The 15,595-nt window shown below is 25.0% G+C and overlaps 1 protein-coding gene across 2 annotated transcripts; it reads left to right on the top strand.

The window, feature by feature from the left end:
• The first annotated feature begins 1,240 nt into the window (after positions 1 to 1,240).
• On the top strand, positions 1,241 to 14,803 carry LOC141536263 (sialin). 2 transcript variants are annotated; one of them, XM_074256663.1, is made up of 9 exons: positions 1,241 to 1,466; positions 1,561 to 1,607; positions 7,242 to 7,492; positions 7,574 to 7,825; positions 12,145 to 12,229; positions 12,483 to 12,700; positions 12,860 to 13,009; positions 13,807 to 13,939; positions 14,186 to 14,803. In XM_074256663.1, exons 2-9 carry the CDS (start codon positions 1,583 to 1,585, stop codon positions 14,620 to 14,622), a joined length of 1,551 nt encoding a protein of 516 aa, XP_074112764.1. In that variant the 5' UTR covers positions 1,241 to 1,466; positions 1,561 to 1,582; the 3' UTR covers positions 14,623 to 14,803. The 2 variants fall into 2 exon arrangements, with proteins under 2 accessions (XP_074112764.1, XP_074112765.1); XM_074256664.1 differs by lacking the exons at positions 1,241 to 1,466; positions 1,561 to 1,607 and having other exon boundaries at positions 7,337 to 7,492; positions 7,574 to 7,599; positions 7,677 to 7,825.
• Positions 14,804 to 15,595: the final 792 nt, after the last annotated feature.

Here is a 15,595-nt window from a genome sequence, read left to right as displayed (position 1 = left end):
TATTTGAATTTGATTTCATGAAAAGTATATTTGCCAATAAATTTTTTTTAACGTTTCAATTGATTGATCGCGTGATATAATATTTAAATATATATCACACGTAGTTTATTATCTTTATAATAGACATTTTAAATATATATAAATACTATTATACTCAGAATGTAAAATGATGCGTCAATGTACATAAATTTTTGTTTAAATGTTTATATACTTTTAACCTTCACCCTCAATAAGTTATTAATAGCTTAAGAATCTTACATAAATAAAACATTATTCTAGTTTTAATAATAAGATTACTAAACATGATCTATTAAATTTGTATTCAATAGTTTTCGACAAAAAAATTATCATATATGTATTCATGATTGTTTAATTATCTTTTTACTTAACACTAAACTATTTTTTATCATTAAAGAATATGATAATTTGAAGTAATAAATTTTAATGAATAAAAAAAAATTTTCGTATTAATTTCTAAGAAAATTTATCGAAATAATTGTAATTAAATATTTTTCTGAAAAGGCTTAACTGTATAATTTTTACATGGATAATTATGTCATAAAAAACTTTTAAAATATCATTTCACATGCATATATGTTAGTAATACACAATAAAATAATAGATTACGTACATCAAATCAATTAAATAAAATCATACATAATCAAATGTAATTGTATGTAATTCATCAAGCAATTATTTTGCGTATTGCAAATATTCTAAATTGAAGAAAAAAAAATTAAAAATAATATATCTAAATTAACTTTAATTCGAACTCTAAGACTCGTTCACTCTAATTACCATTAGAAAGTTAAATGAACTTATAGGTCAGCGTAGAATTTATTTCTCAGTGTTAAATTATATCATTTGTATTAAAAAGAAAGGTCTTTCTTAAATAAAATTCTAAAGTTATAAAAAATAAATATGTATTAATTTTTTTTAATACATTAGTGTCCGTTCATCAGATTATAATTTATGATTCATGTTTCTAACGTTTTAATTATTACTATCTTTATTTTATTAAATTATAAATTAAAAAAAAATTTTTTTTTGTAATATACATTTAAGTAGTGTGTAAAATAATCACATCAGTGTCTTCTCTTCTCTCAATATAATACAATACTGGCTCTTGTACGCCGACGTTTCTCCTTATATATTTATATGTATACATATACCTCTCTTAGTTACTTGATATATAAGAACTTGGGCTCAGTACAAAACACGCTAGCAGCCGGCTCACAGTTTATTTAGTAGTTGACTCTCGTACTGTTAATATAATACTTGTGCAAAAGTTGGCACATTTATTATATCCTATTCGCGTGCTTATGCTATTGCAGATGATTTCGAGAGCATTATCACAAGATAGAACTGGGCTATTTTAATTTTATTAATTTTAGTAGAAACAATTTTTTTTCTTTCATTTACGTCTTTTTATCTTTTTCAAGTTATTTGAAAATTTTTTTTTAGTGGTAATTTTTACTAAATTAATATTTTTAATATATTAGAAAAAGTGTTTTTTAAAAAAATTTATTTTGTGTAATTTTATTTATTTTTACAATTAAGTTTTCTTCTTTAATTATTCGAAATGGCATCACTTCGTAGTATAACAGGTAAGAAATTTTTTTTTTTTACCAATAAACTTTTTTTTTAATTGTTACTCTGTTAGAGTCTATAAGATAATTTAATGCTTAGCAAAAAATAAACCATGTATACATATATAGTTCGTTGACACAGAACAGTGCTAACTTCAAAGTCAGTGATCGAAGTTCCGTGTTTAATAATTTGAATTCTTGTAAGAATTTTGCATTTACCATTAATAAAAAAAAAAAAAAGAAAAAATTCTCTCTAGCAATGTAGCTTTTGTGTTTTATGTTTAAACTTATTAGTCTTCTTTACAAATATTAACTAATATTTCAGCAGAATATCGATAATATTATAATTAATTTGAAGGTCGACTATTATTAATTATCAAAGGTATTTGCCGATAATCTATTCAAATATCTTCGAAGGTCTGAATAGTGAGCAAAAAACATTAACAAAATTATTTAATAACCATTCTTTGTTCAATTGAATAATTGATCCGTATCTGACAACAATAATAATTGTTCTAAGTGACTTCGCGGGACAATTGGTTTGAAATTGTCGAGATAAAAATGCCCGTGTAATTATTCTGATTAAAAGCTATTGTTACTATCATTAAAAAGCAATCATCAATTTTATCTTCAGCAAAAAATACTCTTCAATCTTTAAATATTTCTGTACCGTTTTACGGAGAACTAATTTAGGCATTTTTTGTCGTTCTAATAATCGGTTGGTTATTTTAAGCGCTTGAATAAAAATCCCGTTTATAAACATTCTTAATATTTTACCGAAGGTAATTATCCAATGACTATCGATATCTTTTTCTTATCATTAATGATTTCTAACTTATTTTTTGTTGAAACAACTTTTTTTAGTCGGAAAAAAATGTACACATGTATAATTTTGTCATTAAATGGGCGATTATAATTATCGTCACGACAATAATACACGATAATTTGTTTCTTTTATACTATTCGTTCCATAAAATGTTTTGTTAACAGTAAATAGAAATTTAATCATAAACCGAAAGTTCAATTTTTTTAAATATTAATCTCTATGATAATTTCATTTTCATATTAATTAAAAAAATAAAATTATCATTAATCCACAAACTTTAAAAATGTATTTATATTATTTTTGTTTAAAATTTTTTGAGACATTTCTTTTTATCAATTCATCAAAAATAAAATAACTAGACAAATAAATTTTAAAAAATGTAAATTTTTCGATTTTTCTAATTAACTTTTTATTGAGCTATTCATTTTAAAAATTATAAATAACTAAAACTTTTTGTACAAATATTACATCTGTCTCTTTTATTTACTTTTTATTATTTATAAATCAGTATAAACACAAGATTGCAAATTATTCATTGTAAGGCGACTTAACAAATTTAAAATTAGTTTAAACATATATAAGTGGAGAGTTATTTGGTAGTGGATATTTTTATGGGTTATTAAGAAAACATGGTGACCATGAAAATAAACAATAATTAAATTTATTGCTTGCAAAAAAATTCTTAAAGAAATATGTTATAAAATTTATGTCGGAATGATTTAATTCATTGTGAAAGGCATATTGAATAATAATCATATTTATTTGTTAAATCAGTAAAGCAGCCAATACAATTCAGATAAATCTTGTTCTGAGCACTAAAATTTATGAATTAGATGTCTTAAAAAATCTTTCAACTATTTTTCCATATTAATAAAAAATTTTTAAATTACCATTAGTATTATTTTGAATAAATTCATTCATCAAATTTATGACCTTATGAGTGTAAAATATTTCTAAACTTTTTGAAAAATGAACACAACTCTTTTGATTTATTTGAAAAAAGGATAAAAAGGATCTTCGGGGAGGGGGGGGGAATAAAATAAATGAGATGAAATATTTTATGCCATTAAGAAAGAAGAAGAAGCAGAAGAAGAAACATTAATGTGCAGAATAATTTTTTTCTAACTATTGTAGTTTTTTCACAATAACTTGTAAGCTTATTTATAAGACATTATAAATCAAGTTAAAGCTGGTTTGACCCTATCAGGTAGACTGGCCAAAGTCCTTCACTCAGGCCATTTGCATTATTATATTATACATACATCGTACAATACCCTTCAGAAGTTGACGATATAACCTTGATATCCCTTTCATCAGTTTCACTACACAGAATCTGGGTCGCCAAAATTTCGACGCACTTCTTGGAATAGGGATCTTATTGATCCTTTTTTCATATTTAATGTGGGTCCGTGACATCGTCTCACTCGACTGTGTGAAACGTTATTTACGACACAACACATCATTTTTACATTTCTACTGAGAATATTATTTACTTCTAAAGTTGAAAAATACAACAAAAAAATTAAGATTATTGAAGTAAAAATTATCAATAAATTTATTTAAAAAAAATTTTTTACAATTTTTTTGGTCTTTTACAATTTTCACGTAGATTTTTTTTTTTCATAATTTACTTGTTAAAAAAAACTACAAAATCATCAAGAGTTCTTTATCTTTAGAATCGTAAAAATTGACATCAATTTTTCATTAAAAAAGTTGAAAAAAAACATAAACTAAAAAAAAAATTAGAAAAATTTTTTTTACTTATTCTTCTCCAATGCTTTTTTTCTCTTTGTTTTTTTTTTTTTTTGTAAATTACCTCTCCGTTAATTTATAAAATTTCGCCAGGTGAATTACTTTTTGACAATGATTTATCCTAGCAAAACAAGATTATTGTATGATTGTTACACGGAAAAAAAAATTTACTTGAATCAAGTAAATAATTTTGAAAAATTTCATCTTCTTGGTTTCAGTTAGAAAATTCTTAGACTAAGAAATTTCACTTGGTTTAAGTACATTTTATTTGATTGAAGAATTTTTTTGTCTTGATTCAAGACAATAAAGTTCTTCAAAATTATTTTCTTGGTTCAAGAATTTTACTCTTGATTCAAGTTCATTTTTTTCAGTGTATATTTTATAGTATCCGTTTTAATTAAAAAAAAAAAAAAAAAAAAAAAAAAAAAAAAGCGTAGTTATTCGTTTAAAACGATTTATTAAAATAAATTTACTTTTATGGTATTTTACAATTTTCACGTAGATTTTTTTTTTCATAATTTACTTGTTAAAGAAAACTACAAAATCATCAAGAGTTTTTTATCTTTAGAATCGTAAAAATTGACATAATTTTTTCATTAAAAAAGTTAGAAAAAAACATAAACTAAAAAAAATTAGAAAAAATTTTTTTAATTAATCTTCTCTAATATTTTTTTTCTCTTTGTCTTTTTTTCTGTAAATTACCTCTCCGTTATTTAAAGTTATCATTAATCAATTACAAAAAAACACAAATAGCCAAAATTAAAATTTTCTGGCTTTTGCTCACTATTTACAAGACTTATACCTTTCAAATTCCACAATATTATCAAGTTATTTAAACTGAATGAAACAAGTTAAGTAATCATTTATTAATAGAAAAATAAAATCATTCTATATTTTTTGTTTATTAAACAATGTCTAGAATTTGAAATAAATATTTTCAAGTTCATCTATCTGATATACATATTATTCTTTAAGCGATTTTAATTAAAAATAGATACCGTGAAATTTACAGAATTAAATACTTCACAAACTAAACAAAAAAGTGACAATGAGATATTTTTTATACTTGACAATTTACCACTCGCAATTACATGGTATTATCACATTACACAAGATTTATACAAATAATTACATAAAGACGAAAATTTAAACAAATCAATCGTTAAAAAAAATTGCTGTGATTTGAATCTCAAAAAACATATTGAGTATTAAATGTTAAAAATTATAAATTATAAAATTTTTGCAGTTATTCATTTTTCATAATTTATGTTTAATAAATGGAATGTATCGAGTATTTGAATACCCAGTAGATAAGTACATTGATTTAAAAAAAAAAAAAAAAAAAAATCTTAATAGAATAATTGGTACAACTTCCTGTTAGTTTCTTCATCCGGTCGAGAGTAATAGTAAATTCTCATCAACAGATTTAATCAGAAATAAAACTGGCCTCGGCCCTAAACATGTTACAAGGCTTTGCCAATACATCTATTTATAGAAAACGAAATTTAAAAATTTGTGGTGGAGTAAACCATCGCAGATTACGTCAAATTGCTATACGTACTTTTTGTATAATATAATAATCATCCTAATTTATCTACTTAATGTAAATTATTTTTACTATCATCATTTGATTATGCGCAATTATTTATATTTGTTTCAATAGACTTCATTTATAAGCCATAACCCAGAGTATTAGCATATATTTATAGAGATAACTTTCATAAATGTACATTTAATAATCATGTTTTAAACGGTCAATTAAATTCAATAATTTATATTTTATAACTATTAATATAAATGGCATTAATCCAACAGACACTTGAGACATTCTAATGGTGTCTATTTGTCGTTAACTCACTTTGCGTCATTAATAAGCAGAAAAAATTAATATTTTTGTTATTAAAAATATTTGATCCTGTTTGTAAACAAGTTATACCTTTCAACACCAAATACTTACTTAATTCGATAAAAATATTTTTTTTTAGTTTCAAACTCGCTTCAAAATTCAGCTCTTTTAATTCAATTAATTTAAACTATTGGATAAATAAACTATAATTATTTTAATTAAAATAGGAGAAATCTCATAATTTATTAAAAAAGCCTTCAATTATTTTCGTAATTTATTGAAATAAATTTTTGTCTACTTAAATTCAAAATTTCAATTTTACTTTTCAATCAAAGATCTTGAAACAATAATTTATAAACAAAAAGAATAAATTCATAAAACAAGATAATCTATTTACTTCAAAATAATTTTCTCCATTTAAGAAATATTTCTTTTATTCAAGTCCGTATTTTCATCAGTGGACAACTCATTGGAATATGTAATTTTTAAAATATCTAGTTTTTTAAATAAATTTTTTTGCAACATCTATAAACCTATGAGTACTCAAAAAATGATTTGCTGGGATCTACAATCACAACTAATTTAATTTTTATGTTGCTAAAGTATTGAGAAGTAACGTTTAATTAGCCAAAGAATGCTAATCAGGTATTTATATTTTCTTGTAAAACAATTTACTTTCATATGTTAGTTCCTTAAGAACTGAATAGTTATCTCTCGCTATTCAACTACATAAATGTAAAAAGAATAATTGGTTTCGAAAAAATTTGCGGTAGAGTTTGTAAATTACAAAGAAAAGATTTTTATTATAGCAACAAATTTTTTTAAACATCATTTTTCTGAGTGAATTCTATTCTTTTGGTTTCAATCAACCTCTGTTAACTATATTTTAATTTATCTTAATCTTACGTCTAAGAAAACTTCGATAATATTAAAAGTCCACTAGATTTCATCAAAATAGTTACAACATTGTGATCGTATATTTTGTAATAATTTCATCATCTCTTTATTTATTATCTCATTTATTTTATAAATATATATATTAAATTTGCTAAAATTTATCCCCCTGTTAAAAAACTCGATGATTAGATGTTTTAATTAATGTAAAAAATAAAATAAAGTTATCATAATTTCAAACTTTCAAAAAAGTTTGAATTCATTCCTAAAAAATTATAATTGTATATTTAAAAATTTATAATTGTATTAAATCGTTGTAAATAATTATTTTCAGATCGATTAACATGTCGGCAAGTATTAAACATAATGGTGATACTCGGGTTTATGCTCAATTATATGTTAAGAGTAAATCTGACGATTGCAATAGTTGCAATGGTAATTCCAAGTAATACATCACATTCCAATATATCTTATGTTAACCATGAGTGTTCGGGAGCAGTACTTTCCACAGTCGTTAATAATGCTACAATTGACACTAGAAAAGATATAGACAATACAAATAATATGACGCATGAAACGGAGAGGGTAAGAAATTTCAATCTTTGAATTGAAAGTTACGTAAATTAAAAAATTGATATTTATTAAAATGATTTTATTAATTTTCAGGTACCCGATGAAAGACCACAAACTAGGTATGCTTGGGATGAATATGAAGTGAATTTTATTTTGGGTGCATTTTTTTGGGGATATATATGTACTGAATTACCAGGAGGGCGTCTGGCTGAAGTTATTGGTGCTAAAAGAGTTTTTGGATACTCAATGCTTATTTCAAGTCTGGTCACTCTGCTTACTCCAATTTCTGCATCATTTGGGTATCAATTTGTTGCTGGTCTCAGAGTTATTTTGGGCTTTATGTTGGTATGATTATTTTTATGCAATAATTGTGTCGTATTTTTTCATTTATTTTTAATGTATTGAATACATAAAGGTGAAATTGAGCTCGGTAAAAAATATCTAAGAACTGTCTGCAGAGTAGGTAGCAAAGCATCTAATGTGATGTAAAAAAGGGGTAACCCATACATTATTTGATATGTATGGCTATATATCATTTTTTTATTTATTTACTCATAGTATATTTTATCTTATCATTAGGGCGCCGGATGTAATACCGCTAAAGTAATTTATTTCAGCTATTTATAGTTTATTGCGTAATTTTATATTATTAACAAATTACTGTTATTTTATTTATAACTATTTTTTAAAAAAAGGATCATTTTATTTTAACAAAGTTCAGAATGTAGTGAAATTATTTCAATATTAAGATAATTAGGGAGGTAATATCAAGTTGAATCTGTATTAAAAGATAAACAACCTCGAATGAAAAAATCGGAAAAATGGTTAGCCCTACAGACCATCCCTGGAATTTTCCACTAATTCAAGTCTAAAACGTTTAAAAAATTTTTACCCTTAAATTTTGAGTATTGCAACATCTCTCCAACAAATCGACCGATTCTCATGCGGTTCAGGGCATTCAATGTATTTTTGGACACAAAAAAATAACATTTTACTTCAAAAACGATATTAGGCAAAATTTTTAAATTGTGTAGAAAAAATTCATTTTTAGAATTTAGAATTTTAGAATCATTTTTAGACCTCCTTGTGTGAATATTGAGTAGCTTAATAGCTTTTTAGGACTTCGAAACGTGTGAAAAGATCTGATAAGAACTCAAATTCCGAAAACCAGAGTAAAACCAATAACTTCCCGATTTTTAAAAAATTAGTATATTACACCTCTTGGGAAGGAAAATAAGAAAAGCCTCAGATCACATGTAATTGTTGGTCGAGGCGAAGCCGAGCACTTATCGTTTTTGGTAATTTCCACTTGTGGAATTTTTTTCATAATAACTTATCTGTCAAATGTTGGTTAATTTCAGTATCTTGTTTATGTTTAGTAAGAGTAAAATCATTTATCAACACTAGATTACTTTCGAAAATAAATCGAATCAAGTTTTAATGTTACGAAATTTTTTTAAACTGAAAAATATTTATTGATAATTACATTGATTACTTATAGAGCAGATTCTTTAGCAACAAAATTTAGGAATTGATATTTTCATGAGTTGTCATAAATTTTGAATGCTCCTTTTTAATTACAAATTTTTCAACGCGACAATTCTATAACTTATTCAAAACAAATAATACCATGAACTTTGAATTCTTGAAAGTTACGAAAACAATAACTTGGAAAATTTTTTATGAAAAAAAAGTAGTAGTTCCTTCCCCTTCTGTCAATAAATTACGTGTCAATAGAATAAATCATTTGAGAAATAACAAATTTCTTTTATAAATTTTATCAAGGAATTGTTATTTGTGTCAAGACGATCAATAAATATATATATATATATATATATATATATATATATATATATATATATATATATAAACAAAATAGATAATCATCGAGCTAAAAATAGTTTTTGTTAGTTTTATGACGCACGATAGACGATGTAATCGATTTCATACTATTTTTTGAGATAATCTATCCATTCTGAATGAAAATGGACAAATTTATACTGAAATATGATTACACTTCAAAGAACCAGCAGTTTTATAACTTAATAATCAATAATCTTATAAAAATAAATAAAATTTTTGGCTAGTAATTTTTTTATCTTATTGAAAGTTAATATGATTGGATTTTAACATATTATCCTAGACTATAAATTTACAAATCATTTCATTTAATTCTAAGTTTTTTTCTATGATTAATATTTAAGCAAAAATACCCAGGTGGAAAAATATTATAATGTCATTATAATGACATTATAATGCGTGTCAAAAATATTTATTCTTCCGAAACTTCCCATCAAAAATGTCAAAAATACCAAAAACTCTCTGTTAAGATAATTAGGTTTGAGTTCTTTTTCTTGTTTTTCAATAAACAGTTATTATAAAAATTCAAGACGATATAACAATTATTAATTAATAAATTAATTTAGCTCAAATTTCAGCGTTTCAAGGTCAAGAAAAATATTTTGGCACAGTGTTCCCGAATTGTTGTACAATTTTTTTGTAAAATTTGAATAAACCTCCTTTGATTTAATCGTTTAAGTAAAGCTTATGGAAAAAACGTCTTAGTGCTGAGTTCCTGATCCTTCAGAAAATTTTATTTTAAAGTTATCAATTGACCTCTCTCGCTATGACTGGTTCCAACTCAAACTTAATTATCTTAAAGCAGAGTTTTTGGTATTTTTTAGATTTTTTATGGGAAATTTTGGAAAAATAAAAATTTTTTTGACACACATTATAATGACGTTATAACGTCATTATAATGACATTATAATGCGCAAATCATTATAATGACATTATAATATTTTTCCACCTGGGTATATTCAATAGGATAATGAGAACTATTCAAAATTCTTTGAGAAAAAATGATTTCCTTAATGATATTAGGTAGATTTCGTAGAAATATATCTATTGCATTGAACCTTGAGTCGGAATTCACACGGAATTTTGTCATTTTATCTCTTATGTAGTCGATCATGAAATTACCTTTAATTTGACGTAAGGGACCGGCGGGTAATAAGGCCTAGCTAAGGGAGATTTTGAAAAAAATCGAAAATATTGCATTTAATCATTGCAATGTATCATTAATTTTTAAATTAATACATTAGCCATAAAATATAATGGAGTAATGGTAATTTTCACCATAAACAAACACAAAATTAAATTTTTCAAAAACCTTGCGAATAGGTCTTATTTTACTACGGTAGGGTAATAAGGCTTGCGGGTTATACATACTGGAAATAGTTATACTATACTTGATAAAATTGGTACTAGAGATCAATCATCACTTAAATTGAACAACAATACTTTTTAAGATGTTGATAAAAATTAGAACAATGATTTTAATTTATTAAATATAAAATTATAAAAAATGTTTACCATTTACTCAAATCATTTTTTAGGAATTCTTTTGCGCTACTTTAGCATATGACGGATGATGAAATATAGAAGACAGGGAACGTTGTATCGGAATTCTATAAACTTGTAGCAACATTTCTATGCTAGACGCTTCTACTAGAGAAGTCTTTAGCGGAAGCGGTTATTTTAAATAGCATTTCTATCACTTAGGCTTTATTACCCGACAGGCCTTATTACCCGCAGATACCTTATATAACATTGACATTTTGACCATTTTTAGTTATTTTATCAAAATTAAGAGTGTCATTTAACCATTTTCAGACAATATGTAGTACAATCGACTTATGAATGTTATTCTATCGAAAATTCTCAACAGATCCTAATGAAATTTAGTATATAGATTCTTTGGTCAATAAGCTCTTGCATGAGCCCTAAAATGAGCGAAATTCGTCAATAAGTTTAGAAATGGTAGCTCTTTAAAATTATTAAAATAGTGAAAAACACATTTTCGGTGACTTCATTGATGTATAACTTTTGATTAAAAAAAGATAGTTAATTTTTGAAAAATTCATGTGATAGGGTAGAAGTACTGTTTTTGGCCAGTTGACGTTTGAATTAATTTATAAAAAATTATAATATTATAACCATATTTTTGTTAAGTTTTAAAAAATTTATATCAAAACAAATTGAGTTTGTAATGATTTATCAATAAAATTCATTTCTATCGTTTATTTGAACAATAAATGGCCATAAACGGTACAGTGGCCACAAACGGTACTTCTACCCTAGTTCATAAAATTAACTTTAATTTGACGTTTATAACATTGACTTTTTTACTATTTTTAATTATTTTATCAAAGTTAAGAATGCAATTGAATCATTTTCAGGCAATGTGTAGTACAACCAACTTATGTATGCTATTTTATCAAAAATTTAATTCTATAAAATCTACCTTCCATTTCAGGTGTGGCCGAATGGCGTTTAAAATGGCTTTTAAAATCAAGTGTAATTTCATTTGACGGTTACTTTATTTATGAACTAATAGAACACCTAAGTAATCCATCGTTTTACTACCTTCCCTAATCAGCGTAAAACTTCCGAGTAACATGCATTGTAATAATTAATTCAAACATTTTCGTGCAACCTTATTTTTTTTTTTTGTGTTTAATTTTTTAGTTTTCAAATATTAAGATGTATCATATGATAAAAAAAAATTACAGATGCTTTTAAATAATCAAGACAATGGGCTCAGCTCGCTCAACTTAATTAAAGAATAAAAAGAAAAATTGTTAACTGAAAAATTGTTATAGGGTGCAACTTGGCCAGCAATACATCCAATGACATCCCTTTGGATTCCACCATCAGAACGAAGCAAGTTCATCTCAAATATGATGGGTTAGTTGGAAGATAATGAACAATAATTATCCGTCATCAATGCCCATCACACTCACACACTGTTTCGTTGACCCATCACTCTGATTGGTGGAAAATACTATAACGAGCCACAAGATCAGTGTAATTTAGATCAATCAAATAGAATTTTAATATGGGTGTAATATTTTAAAGTACCACATAGATCAATTGAACCACAACTTACTAAATAGTAATATTCATTTTTTCTTCTTTTTTTCTGTTAATACTTTTTTAGCTTCTTCACTTGGCGCTGCAATTACTATGCCGATTTGTGGCTTTCTAATAGCATCTGTTGGCTGGGAATCTGTTTTCTATCTGACCGGTGGAATAAGCATAATCTGGAGCATCGCCTGGTTTACTCTTGTCTATGATTCTCCAGCAAAACATCCTAGAATTAGTAATGAAGAGAGAAGTTTTATTGAAGAATCCATTGGTACAACCTCTTCAAAGAAGGTACTTACCATTATTATTTATTTATTCTTATTTTATTTATCTTTAATCATGATCATCAGTTTAAGTCACTAATCAATGATTCATGAAACACAGCTACAGACTTTGTTGCATAATTTTGCAAAATAAGTTATTTTATTTTATTTTATTACTTTTATTCAGGTACATGCTGTTCCTTGGAGGTCTATCTTTACATCACTCCCTGTCTGGGCAATTGTTATTACTCATGGTTGCAGTGTCTTTGGATACTTTACTGTTGTAAATCAGCTTCCAACATATTTTAAATATATTTTAGACTTTAATATTAAAAAGGTATGCTATTATACAGTTTTCATTTATTTTTTTTTATTATTTTGAAATTACACCCATCTGAAGTCAAAAATTAGAAGAAAGTGACTAAAACAATTTTTATTATCAATCAGGCTCAAGTATATTTAAATGATAAAATGGGTTTTTATGGTTAAATTTGGTATCGTTGAAAAAGTCTTGACCTGGAATTGTGCCTTTTCATGGTTTCATATCATTCTCACCAATAATTAATTTAGGCTGTAATTGAAAATGATCTGTTGCTAAATACGTAATTAAGAAATGACCTTGTATCTTGTGAACTATTGACAATTTTAAAGATATAAGCTCAGCCCGACATTACACTCATCGAGACCTTTCATTTGAGTACTCACATCAATTTTTCATATATTTATATATATTATATATATGTATATATGAAAAATATATAAAAATGCATGTGAGTACTCAAATGAAAGCTCTTGATGAGTGTAACATCGAGAAGAGCTTATATCTTTAAAAAGGTCAATATTTAAAACAGTACAGTGCAATTCAACGAAAGTCATTATTTACTACTAAAGCAAGAGGAGAGAAACGAGAACACTGAGAAAAAAAGACTTTCATAAACTAGAATTCGATAAAAAAGAAAAAAAGAAACGTATTTCTTAAAATATCTTGAAAAATATTTTTTTTTAATTAGAAATTAATTAAAAAATAACAAATAAATTCGAACTAAACTAAAATTAAAATGAAATTGATTGAGTAAATGTTTTATGAAAGAATAAAAAAATAAAAATAATGATTATTTATATTCTTTTTCTCAGAACGGACTTTTATCATCATTGCCTTACATAGGAAAATATGTGTTTGCGCTGGCAACATCGACACTAGCAGACTATCTACGTCGTACAGGAAAACTTTCAATCACCACCATCCGCAAAACGTTCACAACATTCGGTAAGTAATTTCATTGAACAATCATTTGTCCTTAGTTTTATTGATTGCTTCTCTCAACGTGACTCCAATGTCTCGAGTAAAATTTATTTATTCAGTTAAAATAATCAGAAACTGTTCTCGATTCACATGTTGAATAAATTATTAAACGATTTATTATTGAGTTGGATTGACAGAATAAAAAAATGTGGGTTACTAATTGAATTATTCATAGCAACTTATTTATTTACTTATTAACTATATTTTCAGCTGTACTGATACCAGGATTATTAATGATACTTCAAGCTAATTTCGGCTGTGATCGAGTGATATCTGTTGCAATATTTACACTAGCATTAACAATAAACGGTGCCGTGACCGCTGGGTATCTTGGCAATGGACTTGATATTGCTCCTAATTTCTCTGGTACTATTTTCGGATTAGCTAACACACTCAGTTCACTTGGTGGATATTTAAGTAGTTTTATGGTCGGTAAATTGACTTTTCAAAACCAAACATACCATCAATGGTCTATTGTTTTCTGGATTTTATCTGTTACTTATATTACTGGTGCAATAACCTTCGCTATTTTTGGTACTGGTGAATTGCAAAAGTGGAATAGTCCTGATAATAGTGTAACATTGAAAAAAGTTGATACCAATGATGCTAAAACTAACGAAGAAGTTATATCTTTAAATGACAAATGATTATCAGACTGAATCATTTTCTTTAAAATGCCATTTTTTTAATCATTTTTTTTATTTTCGTCGATTTTTTTTTTTTTTTCCATTTACAAATGTAAATACACATGTAATCATAATTTGATTATTTAAAATTTATGTAAAAAATTACAATGAAATATAAATAAATGAATTTAATAAAAAAAAATGTGTTAATGATTTTTTTGAGTTTTAAATTTATTTGCATTTTTCTTTGATTGGGAATAAAAATACAAATTTAATAGATAGTTAACATTCAATATAATTTTATTGTCTTCATATTATATTTAATGCAAAGAAAATAATAATACTAATAACTATGAGATTACAGGTTTAACTTATTTTAGGCAAATTTTTATTATCTCAATAAAATTTTACGTAATGTGAAAAATTAACGCTAAATATTACATTGCATTTTCACAACTTTTTTTTATGACTTTAATTAAATTAATTAATAAATAAGCGATTGTATTATCATTTTTGCTTTATTTTTTGTTTTCAATTATAGTATTAATATTCGTTTTAATGTTTAAACATTTAAGTTAATCGTAATACAATTAATTCAAATCTATGAAAAGCAATAAAATAAAGGACAGTAATGAATTAAAAAAAATTATCTTAATGCACATCAATAGAACTATGCATTATAAAATATAAGAGAAATAGATTCATACAAAAAAATTTACTCAACTAATACATTGGTAATATTAAAAAAAAAAAAAAAAAAAAAAAAAAAAATTAAAACTATTTATAAATGAATGTTGAAACATAATATATAAATTAATCAATCAATTATTTGTAAAATTGTTTAAACAATATTTAAAAATTTGGAATTAATTGATAGCATTATAAGACTACTTATAACTAATTGCAATAATAATGTAATTAATATTTATACTCATAGTAATAATCAATATCTTTTACTTCGTACGCACCAAACATCAATGTGTTCAATATGCGT

Source organism: Cotesia typhae, unplaced genomic scaffold (genome assembly GCF_013202065.1).
Source record: "Cotesia typhae breed Kobodo isofemale line unplaced genomic scaffold, CoteBio_Ctyphae scaffold_152, whole genome shotgun sequence".
Taxonomy (NCBI): domain Eukaryota; kingdom Metazoa; phylum Arthropoda; class Insecta; order Hymenoptera; family Braconidae; genus Cotesia; species Cotesia typhae.
This window is presented reverse-complemented; position numbering and strand designations above follow the sequence as displayed.

Excerpts from the sequence above, each read along its gene's own strand:
- LOC141536263 (XM_074256663.1), top strand. The coding sequence starts at position 1,583 with ATGGCATCACTTCGTAGTATAACAG. Across the intron at positions 12,230-12,482 it reads GTTCATCTCAAATATGATGG|CTTCTTCACTTGGCGCTGCA; the intron begins GTTAGTTGGAAG and ends ATACTTTTTTAG. Across the intron at positions 13,940-14,185 it reads CAAAACGTTCACAACATTCG|CTGTACTGATACCAGGATTA; the intron begins GTAAGTAATTTC and ends CTATATTTTCAG.